Genomic DNA, 20,138 nt, shown 5'->3' with positions numbered 1-20,138 from the left:
AACCATTTTTGAAGCTTTAAATGAAGTTTGATTTTTACTGTGACTCAATGGTCAGTTTTCCATTCTAGTTCTTTCTTAGAGCAACTTGAACTTAGGAAGGATTTGCGAGCAATGGGACCACTGCTGTTCTGTAACCTCATGGAACATCATAAACCTTGCTCCTCTCTGGAGTTACAGAGAGAGTCAAAGCTCAGAAGAAACTTTTCAGGAGTCATTTGAGTTTCATAGTGAATTTGTTTGATATTATTGTTTTGTTAGAGTTCAGTAATATAGTCAGGCAAGAATGTGTGGTCATGGTTTGGGGAGGAAGGAAAATATGTTTGAAATAATGTTATAATCAAAAAGGACGGGTTTTTATTTTTAGTTAAAAAAAATTAGGCCATTTAAGACACAATAAACTGAGACATCAGAGGAAGGTTTGAGAGAACAGGCCCTGGTCACTACACTGATGAGACCAAGGACAGAGAGGAGATCTAAGCTAGATCTGGGGAAGGAGATACAGTGGGTTATTTGGAATAGGCTCAAGGAGGGACATAAATCCCCTTATATATACACATATAAGGTAGATATAAAGAATAACATATTGTTCCTATTTAGTTTGTCAAGCCTCTAACTTGGTTTTGATTTGAGGTTGTTTGTGTCTGTAGGGCAGGAACATGTCTTTTCAATTAATATTGTGCACTGTACATTGTTAATGTCATACACATGGGCACTTAATTAGGATGTCAAGGCTGGAGTCACCTGGAGCTAATTAACGTCTCTGCTGTCTCCTGAGAGCTGCAGTGCGATTTAGATTAGTGATTCCTAAATGCCTATAGGCTAGTTGCAACTGAATCACCCAGGAACTTCTTAAAAATCAGATTCCCAGGCCCACCCCCAGGAGATTCTAATTCACTATGCAAAAGAGACGCCATCCCAGGAGTCTGTATCTTCAGTTCTCCAGGTGAGTCTGGTGATATCCAGGCTTGGGACATTATAAAGACCACCAAAGGCTCCACAACAATATAGGAGAAAACAGCTTTGAATTACTCACTTAATGAGTTATATGTGCTGGGTCACAACATAAATTTCATTTTGGTCAGTCCAGCCCCGGTTTTATTTTAATGTATTATATTGTTTTTTATTGTATTGTTATGTTGTGTTATACTGTGAGACATTATTCCCATTCTTCCCTAATCCAAACTCTATTTTCATATGATAGGAATTTTAAAAAATATATATATATTCTTATAAAATATGTCATCCTGTGTATGTATATACATATTAAAATGTATCTCAAATGGCTTTGTGCTAATGCTTTCATTCTGTTTCTTTCTTCACTTGACACTTTTTCCATATATGACTAAGTAGTTTTATGCATATCTAGTTCATTGCTTCTAAATGCAACATAATATTCCAGCATTTCCATCTACCACATATACTCATCCATTGTCCCAGATATGGACACCTAGGTTGCTTCAAGCACCCTGGTATCACAAATAATGTCAGGATGAATATCCTTGTGTGTGTACCTTAATAGACCACGCAAGAATTTCTATTATTTACCTTGAATTGAAATGATAGAATTATAGGGTATATACATATTAATATTATTACTTTCCAGAATATCTATACCAGTTTATACTTCCACTTACAGTTCACAAGAGTTTCCATCAACTTGCATTCTCAACAACACTTGGTATTATACATCTTGCTAATAGTTGCCATTCTAATGAGTGTTTAAAGTATGATCTCATTATATTAACTTGCACTTCTCTGATAACTAGTGAGTTTCAACATGTTTACATAGATTTGTTAGCCACTTCATTTTGCATTTGGGTAGTCCCTATTTTATGGATTTGGAAAATAAAGGTGCTTCATTAATCTGCTGAGTGATGTAAGAAGCTCCTATTTCACTGCTCTAAGAAATTATGGGCAGCTCCGTGACAGGTTAAAAGTTTACTTGTTGCTGCTGCTGTTATTTTAAATATAGGCAACACTTTAAGATATAAAATGGGCCCCCAATTCACTAATATTTTACAACCTTATACATCACTCATAACTCACGTATAATCTATTTTGATTGTGTGTGTGTTTACAAAATTCTCTGTAAAGCATGTTTGTTATATTTCTAGACTCCTGTTTCCTCAAGGCCAATGATTTGACTCACAGTCTTTCCTCATACCTAAAAGAAAGTAAGTAAACTCTGATTTTAATCTATTTAAACTCATTCTTATTTTGCTCTGGCTTTGGGAATTAAGGTTTTGGTCTCGTTTTTTTTTTTTATAACACATTAGGCCATTATTGTTCCAGGAATCCAGAGAATGGTGTTCTAGTCCCAGGTCCCCCACCAATTTGCTGTTTGACCTGAGACAAGTCACTGAGTGCTCCCCTGGACTTAATTTCTTATCTGAAAAATAAGGAAGATGGACTATGTGATATGTGTTCCATCTGTGAGATTCTGAAATTCTGTTTGCATGTTTAGAACTCAGACCATGGCTATTGTGAAGTCGATCTAATTTTATCTTTTCAAAATGTATTTTTTGGGAGGCTGGAGAGGGACAGGGTCTCACTCTGTCTCCCAGGCTGGAGTGCAGTGGGTCTGGTCACAGCTCGGTGGAGCCTCAACCTCCTGGGCTTTAGCGATCCTCCTGTCTCAACCTCCTAAGTAGCTGGGACTATAGTTGTGTGCCATCACTAGGAGCTAATTTTTTTTTTATTATTATTTTTGGTAGAGACAGGGTCTTCCTATGTTGCCCAGGCTGGTCTCAAACTCCTGGGCTCAAGAGATCCTCCCCACTCAGCCTCCCAAAGTGCTGAGATTACAGGCATGAGCTACTGTGTCTGGCCCTTCAATATGTATTATATGTAGCCAGCAATAGTTAAATTATTCATGTCAACTGGTCATTTATTTATGGCCAGCAATGAAATAGTTTAGATATAGAGAGTTTCCATTCTTCTTTCAAACTACAAGCAATTCTGAGGACACTCAACTTGAGTTCATAAACCTTTCTCAGCTCAAATTCAGAAAATGTAAATCTAGGTAATAATAGAATCAACCTCACTGGATTATGAGAACTAAAAAGGAAATGTATGTAAAGTGCTTAGCACTGTGTCAGTATTTAGTAAATGTTTGCTGTTTTTAAATGTTTGTTCCATTTTATATCTTATGTTGAATGTCCCTTTAAAATTCAATATGATTGAATCAGAATTCGTTTCCTATTTATCAACATTGTCTTCAAGTATCAAACCTAAATTAAAATATCAAAAATGTAATATTCCAAAATTTTTTACTTAATTTTAAAATGAGTCACATTTAGGGACTTGGTATATTTGTTTTGTGTTACAAATTAATGATACTTCATTTTAATCTAATATTTACAATAACCAGAAAATTGAATTATAATTGTAATTATAATGAACCATGCTTACTATATTTTATTTTGCTTAAATACTCAACAAAGAAGAAATACTCAACTTGGGAGGTGGGCCCTGTTTTGCCATATTTCAAATAATTGTTTTCTGGTGTTTTTTCCAGTTTGTCCTAAGTGGGTAAAACTTAGAAAGAACCATAGTGAGAAGAAATCGGTCCTGATGCTGATCATCTGCAGCTCGGCCATCCGAGCCCTGGAGCTCATTAGGTTGGAAGGTTTACCTATTCCATATCATAAATGTTTTCTGAATAACTGATATATGCCAAGCTATTATGCTCTATGTGCTGGAGATGTAGCAATGAACAAAACAAGAGTTCCTGCCCTCATGCAATTTATATTTCGGGGGGGAGATAGATAATAACAAATGAAGATACATTATAACGTCAGGTACATTGATAAGTTATATAAGAAAAAATAAAGCATGGCAAAGGGATATAAGTAGATCAGGACTACTTTTAAAAGGGTGGTCACAGAAAGCTTCTCTAAGGAGATGACAGTTTGATCAGAGACTTGAACAAAGTGAAGAAGAAAGCCCAGCAGCTCTCTGGAAGAAAAGCATTCCAGGCAGAGGGGAGAGTAAGCACAAAAGACCCCAAGATAGGATGCCATTATAGGATTTTGAGGAGTTACTTGATCTGAATCATCATTTTAAAGATTCACTTTGGCTGCTGTGTGGAGAGCACACATTATAGAGAGCAAAGGTAAAAGCAAGATCATACCCCAAACAACCAGTTAGAAGAAAAGATCTGACTTAAAATAGTAACAAGAAAAGACAGAAGCCAGGCACAGCAGCTCGTGCCTATAATTCTATCACTTTGGGAGGCTGAGGTGGGAGGACTCCTTGAGCCCTGGAGTTTGAGACCAGCCTGGGCAACATAGTAAGACCCCATCTCCATTATAAATTTAAAAAAAAAAAAAAAGAAAAGATAGAATACCACAGAATACACTTACCAAAACTTATGTACAGACAACATCATCTAAGGGATGCAGAAAACTTGAACAAACAAAAATGTATATACCATATTCTTGAATAGGAAAACTCAATATCGTAAGGATGTCTGTTTTACTTAGGGTAGCCTTCAGATTTTACACATTCCCAGTAAAACTCCAGTAGAATTGTGTTGTTTTTTTTTTTTAACTGGATAAACTAGTTCTGAATTCTTATGGGATAATATACAACTAAAAATAGGCAAAGAAATTCTGAAAAAGAATACGAATCAGAGGATTATATCCCTAGAGATTACAAGTTATATATGCATATGTATACACACACACACTCTGAGGTCTCAATAAAATAATTAACAGTATGGAACTGGCACATGCATGACAGATCAGATGAGTGGAACAGAATTGAAAGTTCAGAAACAGACCCAAATGCGTATGAAAATGTAGCATATGCCTAAGGTGACAAATCAGAAATCAGTAGGGAAAGATGGATTGTTTAATAAATGGTGTTGGAACAACTGAGTAGCCATCTGGAAAAATAAAGTTGGATTCATATCTCACCTATAACAAGATAAATTCCAAATGGAACAAAAATTTAAAGGTAAAGATTATGTTTTAAAGATAATTTGTCAGTGCTTTACTAAGTGCTTTCACATACGTTTTCATTTACTGTAGTTTTTGCAGAATAAACAAAAAGGCTTCCACTGGTCAGTGGTAACATTCAGCTTTCAGAGAAGAGCCATGAGAGTCAGATGGGATTTGCTAGGACCAGCTCTCTCTGAGAGCCTGGCTCTGGGCCAGGCTTTGACAGGAGACAAAACAAAGGAAAATCCAAGTCATGAAGAAAGAGGACTTGGTCAAATAGACTAAGGTGCACATCTAGAAACTCAATAGTTATTTACATCTGTTTTTTCTAAATGAGCTAATCTAATCATGAATTTAGAAAAGTAGTTGTTAAACTGTAATAGTCCTTCAAACCCTCCTTTCTCCACTGAAGTGGAGACACACATTAAATTGTATCACATTATGCACACACATTAAATTGTAGCATATAATCTCCCAGTGAAACACTTGTGTTTCTTTCCATTTTTTCTGCTCTAAACATAATTATCTTGAAGATTCCAACTGCTTCCGGGCAGCTGTACTTGCCGGTCCTGAAATCATGGGAATTCACATTGACTTTTCAGTGCTTTAAAAACTACCTCATTTCAGATTCAGATGCTAAGGGCAAAGAGTTTGGCCTGGAGGTGGACTCTTAAAATAAAGCTATCAGATTGATTTGAGCTTTTGTTATGCATAAATTCCTTACTGAGGGCATAAAAGTACTGTGTTGTCACACTTCATTTACCAATTCGCAGTATTTTTTTGTATCCCCAGTAATACTATGATCCATTTCAAGGTTAGGTGATTTGCAAAAGGTGATTTCTGAGTAGGCACAACAAGCCCTATTCATGAAGACTAATATTTAATAATTCTAACTTTTGTAAGAACATCTGTTCTATTGAGAACCATGACTTATTTTAAATTATCTTCCTGGTTAACCTTGCCATGGAGAAAGCTTATGTGTAAGTAAAAACTTGAGGCAACAGAACTTGTATAGCGTGATTCACTATTTTGCAAACTCATATGTTTTTACTGGTCAATATTTCTCAAAATATAATAATGATATATGAAGGAAAGTAGTAAACCCATGTCAGGTCTATCCTCAAATATAGATGATATATAGAAATGCATTCAACAAATGAGAAACAGGTTGTGAAAATAGAAGCAAGGAAAAAATAAAGAACAGAAAATTAGGTGAAGCCAGCTAGAAATGGTGCTGAAAATCATGTCCATAAATCCCTGTACAGTTGCAAAGGTAGCCCCAACAGGGGGCCTGCACTTTCCAACAGCCAGGATCTGTTGGGAAACATTATCAGTTGCCAGATTTATGACATTCTGTAGGTTTCAGAAGAAAAAAAAGTTCCCTGAAAAATACAGTTTTCCCCTCTGTGACATAGAGACAGCAGCATTCCCAGTATCATCTGTACAACAAAAACCGTGGACAGATAATGTTATGTGGCTGTTTATAGAGCAGCTGTTGGTGCCAGCTGAGGACCTGATGCCAAAGTAGAGGTAGAAAGGCAGGCATGGCACGTGCACCAGCATCGTCTCCACCCTCAGAGCTGGTGGTCTGGATTGATGTAGGTAGATCTAGCTTCTTGACTACCTAGAAACTAAATGGACTGCCTGTCCTACTGGGTTAAGCCAGAGACTGTAAAGTGACAACTCAAAGGCTAAGTTTACCCCACAAGTATTTGGCACCTAAAAATTTTTTGAATGACTTGCCCATATTTAAAATCAGATCGCACATATAAAAATCTAGATTTCTGGCTTCTCTAAAAATCAGAGGATCTTAGGCCTGTAATCTCACATCATCATAACTGGCAAAGCTGAGCACTAGTTGACCCCTTTACGGGGGGCATCACTCTCGAGTGCCCCTCAGTCCTCACCCCTGCCTCCCAGATCGCCTCATTTACAATAACCCCCTGCCCTCATAGCTTTAATTCAGCCAGTCCTTTGCGTCAGTGGTTTCTTCTTTCTTTTTTTCCCTCCTTCTTTGCTTCCTCTTTCCCTTCCTTCCTTCTTTTCCTTCTTTTTGGCCAAAGCTCCATTTCCACCTATAAAATTTTATAGAGAAGCTTAGTCTACAAAGTAGATAAGAAAGGACAGCTCTGATAGAAGGATAGAGGCCCTCCCTCTTCCCCCTTTCAGGCTCATCCCCTGGCTTCCCTCTTGGCCACCACAGGCAGACCTTTGTAAATGCCCTTGGCTCCACAGAGAACGGGCTGACATCACCGCTCTAAGATATCTCTTGCAACCAAATTTTGTATGAGAACTGTGCTGCATAGTTGGAAGATGAATTTTCTGCCAGGGACCTGAAATACAGGAATTCTGTATTACAAGTGAAAGACAGATCATGTGTTTCAATAATCAAGGAAGCCTAAGTAAGGTTGACCTTGTGTATGGCAGTGTGCAGCCAACCCAGACATGTGCCTGAATAAAAGGCCACCCCACTCTCATTGCAAAGATTGGCTAACCTGCAAATCTCAGAATTTGTGTGTACGTATGCACATATATGCACACATATGCACACATCCTTTGAATAAAGCAAGACATAATACTTAAGTAGTCATCGTGGCCTAGAATGAGTTGGTTTTCTTAAGTATTTACCTACTTCTTTTCATTAGGTCGATGACAGCATTCAGAGGAGACAGCAAAGTTATCAAATTATTTGCAAAGCACATAAAGGTAAGCAAGGGCCTGTGTGATCCCTAAAGGCCTCTCCCAGACCTCAGCTTTTTCGTTTCAACCTCTTCTCCTAATCTCCTTAGCAAGTATTTTATTGAGTTCCTTCCTTATGTAACATTTAACAACTTTTCTGGTTTTTTAAATTCTATGCTTCCGCATGCCCACCTCCCCAGTACGGCAGTCGCTACTGCCATGCTCTGTCCCTGTATAGAACCTGAGGCTTGACACTTTGATTCCTTGAAGATTTACCAGTTTTCTAGGGATATGTTCATCTCTGCCCTGGAAGTCGACCCTACACAAGGGTAGCTCCATTTGCATTTCACTTTCTTAACTTTGAGATAAAATGTTCTAAATTGGTGTAAGATTGCACTTTCTTAATGACTTCCTTTTCTCTCTTCTCTTTCATCTTGGAACAGGTCCAGGAGCAGGCGAAGTTGCTGGAGAAGCGTGTGGTGCACCTGGGTGTAGGAACTCCGGGGAGAATTAAAGAACTTGTTAAACAAGGTATGACAAGAGGGCAGTGATACTCTTGTCCAGGGCTGGGAGTTTGCCTTACCCACATGTTCGTCTCAGAAACTAAATTTAGGATATACAAAAACCAGACCTCTGTGTTAATTCAGGAATTGGAAACTCGGCCTTTAATCCCTGAAACCAACCAGCAAGTATAGCACAATAGGGAATGATAAGGACTGTGGCCAACTGAAGTACATGTGCCCACCTAAACAGAGTCAAATTCCAGCTGCTATAAGTAGGTTAGTGGATCCACATAGCCTTCATTCCACCAGTGTGCAGCCACTGCTTGAGTTGAGCAGTTCCCTCTCACTCCACTGAGTCTTGAGGAGACTCCCATTTTGAGGGCTGGTATACAAAACATACTAAAACAAAACGTAGTTTCTATAAATGTAATGCAGGCATTCCACAATAGTTCTTCCCAAATGTGTTTCTCTTTTAGTGCTTTACAGAAAGTATTCTAGACAACATCCACTGGTGGGTTTTTATAGTTTGCCGACTTTCTCAAAGCCAGTAGCCTAAGAACCTGCTAACCTGCCGATTATCTTATTACCTCTTCTACCTACCAGGCAGATTGAATGATTTCTTTTCAATACTTATTTCCAAATTACTTATGTATTATATAATAGAGCTTTTTTTTAAAATAACTGTCTGGAGCTATTCTCAGATTGTTTTATATATCTAAAAGTAATGTGTTCATCAGTGTAGTAACTCATTATAGAGATGGTCATTTGCCAGGGAGCAACTAAAAGCTAAAACTATTGTTGTTTCTCTCCAGATGAAAATCATCCAGGGTTAGTTGAACCCACTATATGCAGAGTTTTGTACAAATACCAACAAGTAACAAATTTGGCTGCCCCTGACAAGGAAGGGAAACAACACTTTTGAGTTCCTACTTGTACGCGGTGCTATGCTTGACACCCTTACATATGTTACCTCATTTAGCACTCACAGCATCCTTACAGGCTAGCGTTTTTACTTCTTATGAGAGAAAACTGAAGCTCAGAGGGTTAATTTGCCCTCCCCAAGGTCTATCAGTCCAAGTTTTCCTGGTTCTAGAGCCTTTTCCCCTCAAGGAGCTCCTGATCCAGCTGAAGAACTAAGTGTACATAGACTGAGATCGATAGCATGAGGCAGTAAATGCCAAGAGCCAAATGAGCACTTCTAAGTCCTACAAGAGTTGAAATGAGAAGGAGATAGTTATGCTGGCCTGAATCTGCAGGGCAGGGTCTTTAACTGATCTTTGAAGTGTGGGGAGGATTGAAATAGGCCGGGAGGGTCAGAGGAAGCATTCATGAATGGGAGAACAGCCCAGTGAGATTCTCAGAAAGCAGGCACATACACATGGTGTATCACAAGGAATTCATGAGGAGGTAAAACAGTGTTGCAGTTAAGGGCCCCTGTGATGGACTCAGACCTCCAGATTCAAATCCCAGGTCTAGCAACTTACCAGCTCTGTGACCTTGGCAAGTTACTTAACCCTTCTCAGCCTGTTTCTTTGTGCGAACAACAGGGATAGTAATAGTAGCTACTTAAAGGTTTGTTATTAAAAAAACGCCAATAAAGAGCTCAGCTCACTAAGTGTCACACCCCAAACACTGAACAAATATTAGTTATTTATTAAAGAGACCAACTTTCTTGCTTGGAGACTTCGTGGGCTATAGTAGCAGGTGATGTAACTGGAAAGAAATTTGAGGAAAGTCCTTGAACAGTAAGCCGAGGAGTTTGGATTTTTGTCTTGTGGACATCCTATGGCATTTGAAAGTTAAGAAACAGATGAGAGGCACCAAGGCCTTCTATGAGACACAGATTTGGGAGTAATTGGCTGGGTATCAGGAGAAGCTAAGGATGGACTCTCAGGTTGGTTCTTGCCTCCCTAACAGCTTTTAGCTAAAGATTCACCACCAGCGCCTCCTGGAATCCAGATTTTTTTGTGTGTCACCAGACTTCCCCAGCCCCCACCCCATGCAACAGGATTACTCTTCTCTGTATTTAAAAGAAAGAGAGGAAGAGAAAAAGCAAAGCTATCCAGACTATTGAAATCAGGTCTCTGGCCGGGCGCGGTGGCTCACGCTTGTAATCCCAGCACTTTGGGAGGCCGAGGAGGGTGGATCACGAGGTCAGGAGATCGAGACCACGGTGAAACCCCGTCTCTACTAAAAATACAAAAAAAAAAAATTAGCCGGGCGTGGTGGCGGGCGCCTGTAGTCCCAGCTACTCGGAGAGGCTGAGGCAGGAGAATGGCATGAACCCGGGAGGCGGAGCTTGCAGTGAGCCAAGATTGCGCCACTGCACTCCAGCCTGGGCGACAGAGCGAGACTCCATCTCAAAAAAAAAAAAAAGAAATCAGATCTCTACAGAGTTGTGAGACCTCAATATGAAGGCTTATTTCATATAGAAAAATCATTTAAAGGGTGACTGTTTTTTTTAAAATAGTAATGAAAATAATTTTTACATCTGATTCTAATTGGATGAATGGTTTCATATTCATTAACCACAGGTATTTGGCTACATACAAAGTGTTTAAAGAGAATAGTTCCAGCACCCTAAACGTGGAAAATCTAACAGTGACACCAATAGCACATATGTAGCTGTTTATGACTTAATAGGATGTTTATATGTTTGATATATAACGAGAATTTCTAGACATTGAAAGATATCCCATGACATTGGGATGTATACAATTACAAACAATTGCATTGTTTTAATTTAGTAATGAAGGGGATTTTCTGACTATAGGAGCCTTTGAAAATGCAAAAATGTACAGAGAAGAAAACAAGTCACTTTAGAAGCAATCTCTTGTTAATAATGAATGTATTTCCTTTCAGTCTTTTTTCTATACATTTGTATGTTTATTTTTATACAACAGAGATTGATTATACTGCATCTCATAACTTTATAACCTACCTTTTTCACTTGCCATCTCTCATGAGGACTTCCTTTCCTTGTCATGAAGCATGTTTAATTTTTCATTTGTATAGCTACACTATTTACAATATTCTATTGTAAATTTATTTTTTTGCAATTCTATTATGGTAGACTTTGGGTTGTTTCTAAATTTTTGCTATTATAAATAATGTGGCAATGATCATTTTTGCAAGTAGCTATGTTTATGTTTCTGATGCTTCACTGGGATATGTCATAGAAGGAAATTTATTTTTATCAAACAAAAGCATTTTGGCCAGGCACCATGGCTCAAGCCTATAATCCCGGCACTTTGGGATGCTGAGATGGGCAGATCACTTGAGGTCAGGAATTCGAGATCAAATAAAAGCATTTTGAAGCTGTTATAGTATTATGCTCAGTTTCATTCCAGAGAGGCTGTACCTATTTGCTTTCCTGCCAGCAGTTATATTAAGGGAAGACTGATGATCAACTCATTGTCTTTTCTAGTTCACTATTTTTATTTTGCAGCGTTTTAATAACAGGCATTTGAATTATAAAAAGCATGAACAAGTATTAGGGGCAAAGAGGAAAATATTTAAATACCACAGGGAAAAGCTGAGGGGAAGTGCCGCAGAAGAGGAAGGCTGCAGGTACTGTTAACACAAGAGACGTGGAACAGCTTGGAGCAGAGGCAAGAACTGACTGTATGCCCAACTGTGAGATATCTGAGGACTACACAATCCCTGAGGTCCCCTTCAGCCCTCACAGTCCATAATTGTCTTCTAGACAGACAGGAAAACAGAGAATGGAGTCATTAAGTGATTTACCAACCTCGTAGAAGGATAGCTAGAATAGAGCCTATTCATCTCAACTTCCTTTTCTGCCTAAAATGAACTGCCCAGCCCTGTCCTCATCTTTCTCCCCACTCACCTCCTCAGAGCCATGCAGACTCCATGGACTCAACTCCTCTGAAAGGCAACTACCCCAAACTGCGGGATTCAGCTTAGCAAATCCCTGTCAGGAATGCGACTATAGCCTCTGGGGCTTCATGAAATGGAGGCCTGGCCAGCGTGTGAGCATTTGAGGAGCTTAGCAAGAGCAGCTTCTCTGCTTTCCTCAGGAGGAGTGATGAGATGATAAGAAGAGCAAGTCTCAGAGTGCTGCATTTGTTTTCCATCTGGGAAGGGCAGCACTTAATGTGCGGAGATTAGCTACTGGGGGAGAGGACAACAAATGAGACAAAAAGTAACCCGGAGAATGAAAAATCATTTTAATAAGCTTATGTCATGAGGTCTTTACTGCAGCAACTCTCTCCCTGTCTCTTTCAGGTGGCCTTAATTTGAACCCCTTAAAATTTCTGGTTTTTGACTGGAACTGGAGAGATCAGAAGTTGAGGAGAATGATGGACATTCCCGAGGTACCACGTAACCAGCGGTTGCCTTTAATCATTTTTTCTCTTTTTGAACTTGGTTCAAACACAGTAATAAAGTCTTTGACATGAGGAGCCAGCACATTTTAGATTTTGAAATGATTTCTATCTTTTTTAACTCTGAGCTACCGATAATTATAGAGGCCACCTCGTCCCCTTACATATAATTGTATCCTTTCCATGTGTTTCATGGGGATCAGCTCTGTTGCTCCTTAAATGACCAATGGCCTCTCCTCACTAGGGACCATTTTGAGAAACAAGAAGATCTGAAGGACCTGCACTTTTCCTGTGCCTTTGTTTGTAGACACACTCATCTTTGTCTTTCATTCTTATATGTGCACTTTTGGCTCGGGTTAGGGGAGCAGGGGTACAAACTTGCCTCTGCCAGCATCTCCACGTGGATTCCCAAGAACCCACTTACTTAATTTAGAAAGATATTTTGGTTTCATGGGGTGGGGAAATTTTTTGATGTCTCAGTTGATTAGAATTGAATGACTGAATGCCTTTATGGGCACAGTATTAGCTCATTATATATTTTTAAAAGCAATCCATTATCATCATAATGTGAAAAAATTACTTTGCCACCTACCACGCTATCATGGGGCTAATTTTTCAATCTAGCCTGATGCTTCACAGTAGCTGTTAGGGAAAAAAAGTGGTTACCAGTCACTAACCAAGAACAAATCATGGCAGTAACTATCAAAGAGGCTTGGAAATACTCTTCCAAACATGCTGCATGAATTAATTTATCACATAAAGCTATATCTCCAGATTGACCAAACCTGATTATAATTGATTAGTGAGTTATTTCAGACATCAGCTTAGGTTAAAAAACAATTTGCTCAGTTACACACACACACATGCACACACACACACACAGTCGTGCATTTTGTCCCCTGACTTGACTGGTTTCTTAAAACTGGTTTAACAAATTTGATATCAGGCATGAGGCCATAGTTGATTATTTCAGTTATAATATTAAATCTGACTAGTCTACTAAGTTTCTAATTCTAATGAGAAATGTCCAAAAACATGATAGTTATTTTTATTCTGTTGCTGTCATTCTTAGCAGTTATCCTAAGGCAATAAAATCCTATACTGAACTATTGTATATAATCTTGTTTACAGAAAGCACACTGTGGAGTCCTTGAAACACCTTTGTGTAGCATTTTATTTTGAATGGCTGCAAACAAAAGGGCACTTTAATGAAACTAATGTTTTATATAGTACCTCCTCCTTCATTTATATAAATATTTTAATTCTGCCAGGCATGGCGGCACACACGTGTAATCCTAGCCCTTTGGGAGGCCAAGGTGGGAAGATTACTTGAAGCCAGGAGTTCGAGACCAGCCTGGGCAACAAAGCAAGACCCTGTCTCTGCAAAACAATAATAATAATAGGCCAGGCACAGTGACTCATACCAGTAATTCCAGCACTTTGGGAGGCCAAGGCAGGCAGATCACTTGAGGCCAAGAGTTCAAGACCAGACTGGCCAACATGGCAAAACCCTGTCTCTACTAAAAATACAAAAATTAGCTAGGTATCATGGCAAACACCTCTAATCCTAGCTACTCAGAAGGCTGAAGCATGAGAATCACTTGAACCTGGGAGGCAGACATAGCAGTTAGCCGAGATCACGCCACTGCACTCCAGCATGGGCAACAGAATGGGACTCTGTCTCAAAATAATAATAATAATAATTTTAAAAATTTCAACTCTGAATCAAATGTATGTTAGAACTTTTGCCCTCTCTGATTCTGGCCATAACAGGTGGGTAAATATGAGGGAGTCCTGATGGTTGAATTTATTCACCAAGACCATTTTGGCTTGATCTTAATCTTTTTTTCCCCCTTTTCTCTCATTTAGATAAGAAAGGAGGTATTCGAACTTCTGGAAATGGGAGTGCTCAGTCTGTGCAAGTCAGAATCTTTGAAACTGGGCCTTTTCTAAGTCCTAGTGAAGACTTTTCTGTGTCCTAATGAAGATTCCAGTTTTCACAGTAGAAGTTGCATCTTATTTAATGACTCTGATACATTGCAAGCACTCAGTAAATATCAGCAAATAGTTTATGTTAACTGTGTCAGCAGATGGATCACTGGAATGTGGGGATTCTGAAACAGAAATGAAACTGTCCTTTTGACAACTCTCTTATATAATAAAGTATCACCGGCTTGTGTATGATCCTTGTTGAGCAGACCGAGTTTTTCTGTCACCAACTGGCTTCTGATGTAACTGTGCAGGAGAAAGGAAAGAGCAGCTGGGTGACCTTAGGCAAGCCTAAGGTCTTGCCTCTCTGAGCCCCATCTCATCAGCTCAAAGTGAGAATGTCTCACAGCATTGTTGAGGATTCCAGGAGATGGTACATGGGGAGCAGATTTGTAAACTCTGAGGCATGGTCCCAGCAAAAAGGGTGGCAGGTATATTAGTCCATTCTCACATTGCTATAAAGAACTACCTGAGACTGGGTAGATTATAAAGAAAAGAGGTTTAATTGACTCACAGTTTCACAGGCTGTACAGGATGCATGGCTGAGAGGCCTCAGGAAACTTACAATCATGGCAGAAGGTGAAGGGGAAGCAAGCACATCTTCACATGGCAACAAGAGAGCAAGAGAGTGAAGGGGGAAATGCTACACACTTTTAAACGACTAGATCTTGTGAGAACTCACTCCCTATAATGAGAACAGCAGAACAGCAAGGGGGAAATCTGCCCCTATGATCCAGGCACCTTCTACCACGTCCCTCCCCCAACATTGGGAATTATAATTCAACCTAAGATTTGGGTGGAGACACAGAGCCAAACCATATCATTCCACCCCAGCCTCTTCCAAATTTCATGTCCTTCTCACATTTCAAAACACAATCATGCCTTCTCAACAGTCCCCCAAAGTCTTAAGTCATTCCAGCATTAACTCAAAAGTCCAACTCCAAAGTCTGATCTGAGACAAGGCAAGTTCCTTCCACCTATGAGCCTGTAAAATAAAAAACAAGTTAGTTGCTTCCAAGATACAATGGAGGTATAGGTATTGGGTAAATGCTCCCATTCCAAGTGGGAGAAACTGGCCCAAACAAAGGAGCTAAAGGCCCCATGCAAGTCCGAAACCCAGCAGGGCACTCATTGAATCTTAAAGCTCCAAAATAATCTTTGACTCCATGTCCCATATCCAGGCCACACTGATGCAAGTAGTGGGCTCCCAAGGCCTTAAGCAGCTCTGCCTGTGTGTGTGGCTCTGCAGGGTACAGTCCCCATGGTTGCTTTCACAGGCTGGTGTTGAGTGCCTACAGTGTATCCAGGTACACAGTGTAAGCTGTCAGTGGATCTACCATTCTGGGGTCTGGAGGATGATGGCCCTCTTCTCACAGCTCCACTAGGCAGTGCCCCAGTGGGGACTCTGTGTAGGGGCTCCAACCCCACATTTCCCTTCTGCACTGCCCTAGTAGAGGCTCTCCATGAGGGCTTCACCCCCTGTAGCAGACTTCTGCCTGGACATCCAGGTGGAGGGTGGGGAGGGCTGCCACGAAGTTCTCTAAAGTGCCCTGGAGGCATTTTCTCCATTGTTTTGGCTATTAACATTCGGCTCCTCTTGTGCAAACTTCTGCAGCTAGCTTGAATTTCTCCCCAGAAAAGGTTTTTCTTTTGTACCACATGGCCAGGCTGCAAATTTTCAAGCTTTTATGCTCTGCTTTGCTTTTAAATATAAGTTGTTTGCTTATGCAAATGAGCATAAGCTTTTAGAAGCAGCCAGGCCACCTCTTGAACACTTTGCTGCTTAGAAATTTCTTCTGCCAGATACCCTAAGTCATCTCTCCCAAGTTCAAAGTTACACAGATCCCTAAAGCAGAGGCACAATGCCACCAGTCTCTTTGCTAAAGCATAGCAAGAGTGACCTTTGCTCCAGTTCCTGATCAGTTCCTCATCTGCATCTGAGACCACCTCAGCCTGGACTTCATTGTCCATATCACTATCAGCATTTTGGTCAAAACTGTTCAACAAGTCTCTAGGAGGTTCCAAACATCCCTCATATTCTTGTCTTCTTCCTTCCAAACTGTTGCAACTTCTGCCCGTTACCCAGTTTCAAAGTTGCTTCCACATTTTTAGGTATCTTTATAGCAATGTCCCACTTCTCTGATACCAATTTTCTGTATTCTTCCATTTTTACACTGCTATGAAGAACTACCTGAGACTGGGTAGTTTATAATGAGAAGAGGTTTAATTGACTTCCAATTTCACAGGCTGTATAGGAGGATGGCTGGGGAGGCCTCAGGAAATTTACAGTCATGGCAGAAGATGAAAGGGATGCAACCACGTCTTCATGTGGCAACCAGAGAGCGAGAGAGTGAAGGGGGAAGTGCTATACAGTTTTAAACAACCAGATCTCTTGAGAACTCACTATCATGAGAACAGCAAGGGGGAAATCTGCCCCCATGATCTAATCACCTCCCACCAGGTCCCTCCCCCAACATTGGGAATTACAATTCGACATGAAATTTGGGTGGGGACACAGAGTCAAACCACATCAGCAGGGTAGTGGTAGAAAGAGCATCAAGTGAATTTGGCCCTTTGTAAACATATAAAAAGACAACAATATAATAACAGCTGTCTTACTCATTAACTTTTTTTTAAAACTTTCTATTTTGAAACTTCAGGCTTAATAGAAAAGTTTAAAAAATAGAGAATTCCCATATCCCCTTCCCTGAGCTTTCCCAGTGTTAATTTCTTGTATAACCATAAGTTATCAAAACTAAGAAATCATCACTGGTACCATATAATTAACTAAACTACAGAGTTTATTTGGATTTCTCCAATTTTTCCACTAACGTCCTTGTTCTATTCCAGGATTCACTGCAGGATCCCACATTGCACTTACTTATAGTTGTTGTGTCTTTTTGGTTTCTTCAGACCAGTGACAGTTCCTCAATATTTCCCTGTCTTTCATGACCTTCACACTTTTGAAGAGTATCCACCATGTATTTTGTAGAATGTCCTTCAATTTGGATTTGTCTGTAATGTTCTCATGATTTGACTAAAGTTATGCATTTTTTGACCAGAATACCACAGAAGTGAGTATGTCCTTCTGGATTTATTATATCAGGGGTACATAATGCTAATATGTCTTATTACCAGTGATGTCAACCTTGGTCACCTGGTTAAGGTGGTATCTGCCAGTTTTTTCTATAAAGTTATTATTTTCCCTTTGTAATTAATATCTATTTTAGGGGCAATACTTTGAGGCTATACAAATATCTGTTTTTCCTCAAACTTCTGCCTGCTAATTCTAGCAAATATTGGTAGTTCTTGCCTGTGACAGCCATTACTGTAATGGTTTTTCTATTTTTCTCATTCCTTCGACATGTGCTACATTTATTACAGAATTCCTCTTTAAGAAAGAATTATCTCCTTTCCCCCATTTACTTGTTTGTTCAATTATTTATTTACATCAGTATGGACTCATTGATACTTATTTTATTCTATGAGTTATAAGGTAATAGTATTGTTTTTTATTTTGTTGCTCAAATTCACTTACTTTTCTTACTCATTTAAATAATGTTGATTGGTTACCCACTCTGTGCCAAGCACTGTGTTTACAACTTTCATTTATATATAAGCTGTAATGTTTAATCACTGAAATAGTCCCAAAAGAAAAAGTGTTATAAGTCACATTGTATAGACAATGAAACTAAATCTGAGAAGGGACATACACTAGTTTAAGTGGCAGAACCAGAAGTCAGACCCAGGTCTCCCATATCCACTTCAAGACACCCAACTTATCTGGAGACTCAAGCATATACAGTAAACAAGAGATAGGAAAGCAAACAGATGCCATTACTGATATTTAAAATTCTACATTCAAATTTTGTGAAATTGTAAATGAGCCTAACAAGCTAGCAAGTCAAAATCCAGGAAATCACACAGGCCTGCACACCAGCAACTTGTTGTTCATGCACCTTGCACCTCTGTGGCCTGAAAGCCACACACAGGGACTCAGAGGAAAGAGGAGTAGGTTCCAATCTCCAGGATTCCCACTAGAGCCCAATAAGTTAAAAGAAAAAACACTACCACAGAATGAACATTAAACTATCGCTAAACTTAACCCTATCATTTTCATCCCTTTAACCCTAAGAAGCGAGATATTCTTGGCCAAGGGTAAGAAAGAAAATGGACCACATACCTTTTCAATAGAGGCATTTAACTTCCTGTCAAGTGACATGTCTTAGATTAATGTGGAAAAAAAGCCATCAAGTATGATTGTAACAGAGGAGAGATGTGCAAATTAAGACATTGCAGTCTGTGCTGTCAGAATTCAGACCAATCTGCCAAGCTGCTATTAATTCGCCAAAATATGAGACTATCATGAATATTATATGTGTATATTCGTATAATGTATGTATATATTTAATATATATTTTTATATTTAGCATATATATTTTCATCCCAGCAGTTAATAGGAAAGACAATGAAATATAAGGCAACTCCAAATATACAAATGTCTGCTAATGCCTGAGAAGGCTATCTACAGTGGTTAAGGAAAAATGAAGACAAGTTAGAAATCACTTTAAATTTTTTCTTTTTTCTTTTATTTTAAAGATGGGATATTGCTCTGTCTCCCAGGCTGACGTGCAGTGGTGCCATCATAGCTCACTGCAGCCTCAAACTCCTGGGCTCAAGTGATCCTCCACCTCAGCTGGGTGTAATCCCAAAGTGCTGGGATTACAGGCATGAGCCACCGCACCTAGACTTTGAAATTTCTAGTGATACCACAATACAACATCTGTTAACAAATTGTTGTATTGGTATCAATCCAGAACAGTGATTCTCAAACATGGGCAACAGAGGCCGGGGATGCAACTAAACATTTTACAATCTTACAAGACAGCCTTCACAACAAAGAAATATCTGGCCCAAGATGTCAGTAGTGCTGAGAAAAAGAACCCTGTTCTGGAAATATTGAAAGGCAATGCATATGAGGTATATTTGCACATTGAAAGTAGATTTATTTAGAAGAGAGGAATAGATGAATATAAAAGTACCTGGAGAATGTATATCTAGCTGTCTATCAAGAATATTGTCCCAGAAATATTTGTACTTACTATCTGTGATGGCTAATTTTAATATGGCAACTTGGCTAGGCCATATGATACCCAGATAGTTGGTTAAACATTATTCTGGGTGTTCTGTGATGGTATATTTGCATGACATTAACATTTAAATGGGTAGATCTGAGCAAAGAGGATTGCCCCTCATAATGTGAGAGGGCCTTGTCCTGTCAGTTGAAGGCCTGAATAGAACAAAAGACTGACTCTCCCCAACCCCCCAAGAGAATTCTGCCTGACTGCCTTCTAACTGAAACATTGGCTCTTCCTGGTTCTATGGCAGCCTGTTGGCCTTCAGACTTGAATTGGGACATCAGCTCTGCAGATTTTGGGCTTGTCAGCCCCATAATCATGTGAGCCAATTCCTTGTAATATACATATATGATCATATAATCTCCTATTGGTTCTGTGTCTCTGGTGAACCCTGAGTAATACACTACCTGTGAAGCTCCTTTTAGCCTGGGATTCGAGTTAGTTGGTTTTGTTGTTTTATAAACAGTCTAAGAAATACTATTCTCATTGGTTTTTTGCTGTAATTACCCTCTTGCTAGGCATTATCTATGTGATATAATC

The 20,138-nt window shown here is 39.3% G+C and overlaps 1 protein-coding gene and 1 long non-coding RNA gene across 2 annotated transcripts in view; one reads left to right on the top strand and one right to left on the bottom strand.

The window, feature by feature from the left end:
* Nucleotides 1–14,655, top strand: part of CMSS1 (cms1 ribosomal small subunit homolog) — a 372,199-nt gene extending 357,544 nt beyond the window's left edge. Inside the window, exons 5-10 of the mRNA XM_003261727.4 lie at nt 2,115–2,174; nt 3,518–3,620; nt 7,589–7,649; nt 8,066–8,153; nt 12,374–12,462; nt 14,341–14,655. Coding sequence (XP_003261775.2) covers nt 2,115–2,174; nt 3,518–3,620; nt 7,589–7,649; nt 8,066–8,153; nt 12,374–12,462; nt 14,341–14,424 — 485 coding nt within the window. The 3' untranslated portion in view covers nt 14,425–14,655. The remainder of the gene's footprint in view (nt 1–2,114; nt 2,175–3,517; nt 3,621–7,588; nt 7,650–8,065; nt 8,154–12,373; nt 12,463–14,340) is intronic.
* Nucleotides 1–20,138, bottom strand: part of LOC115832142 — a 115,125-nt gene that overhangs the window by 20,315 nt on the left and 74,672 nt on the right. The gene's annotated exons all lie outside the window — the stretch shown is intronic.

The sequence above is a fragment of the Nomascus leucogenys genome, chromosome 21 (genome assembly GCF_006542625.1).
Source record: "Nomascus leucogenys isolate Asia chromosome 21, Asia_NLE_v1, whole genome shotgun sequence".
NCBI classification, from domain to species: Eukaryota; Metazoa; Chordata; class Mammalia; order Primates; family Hylobatidae; genus Nomascus; species Nomascus leucogenys.
This window is presented reverse-complemented; position numbering and strand designations above follow the sequence as displayed.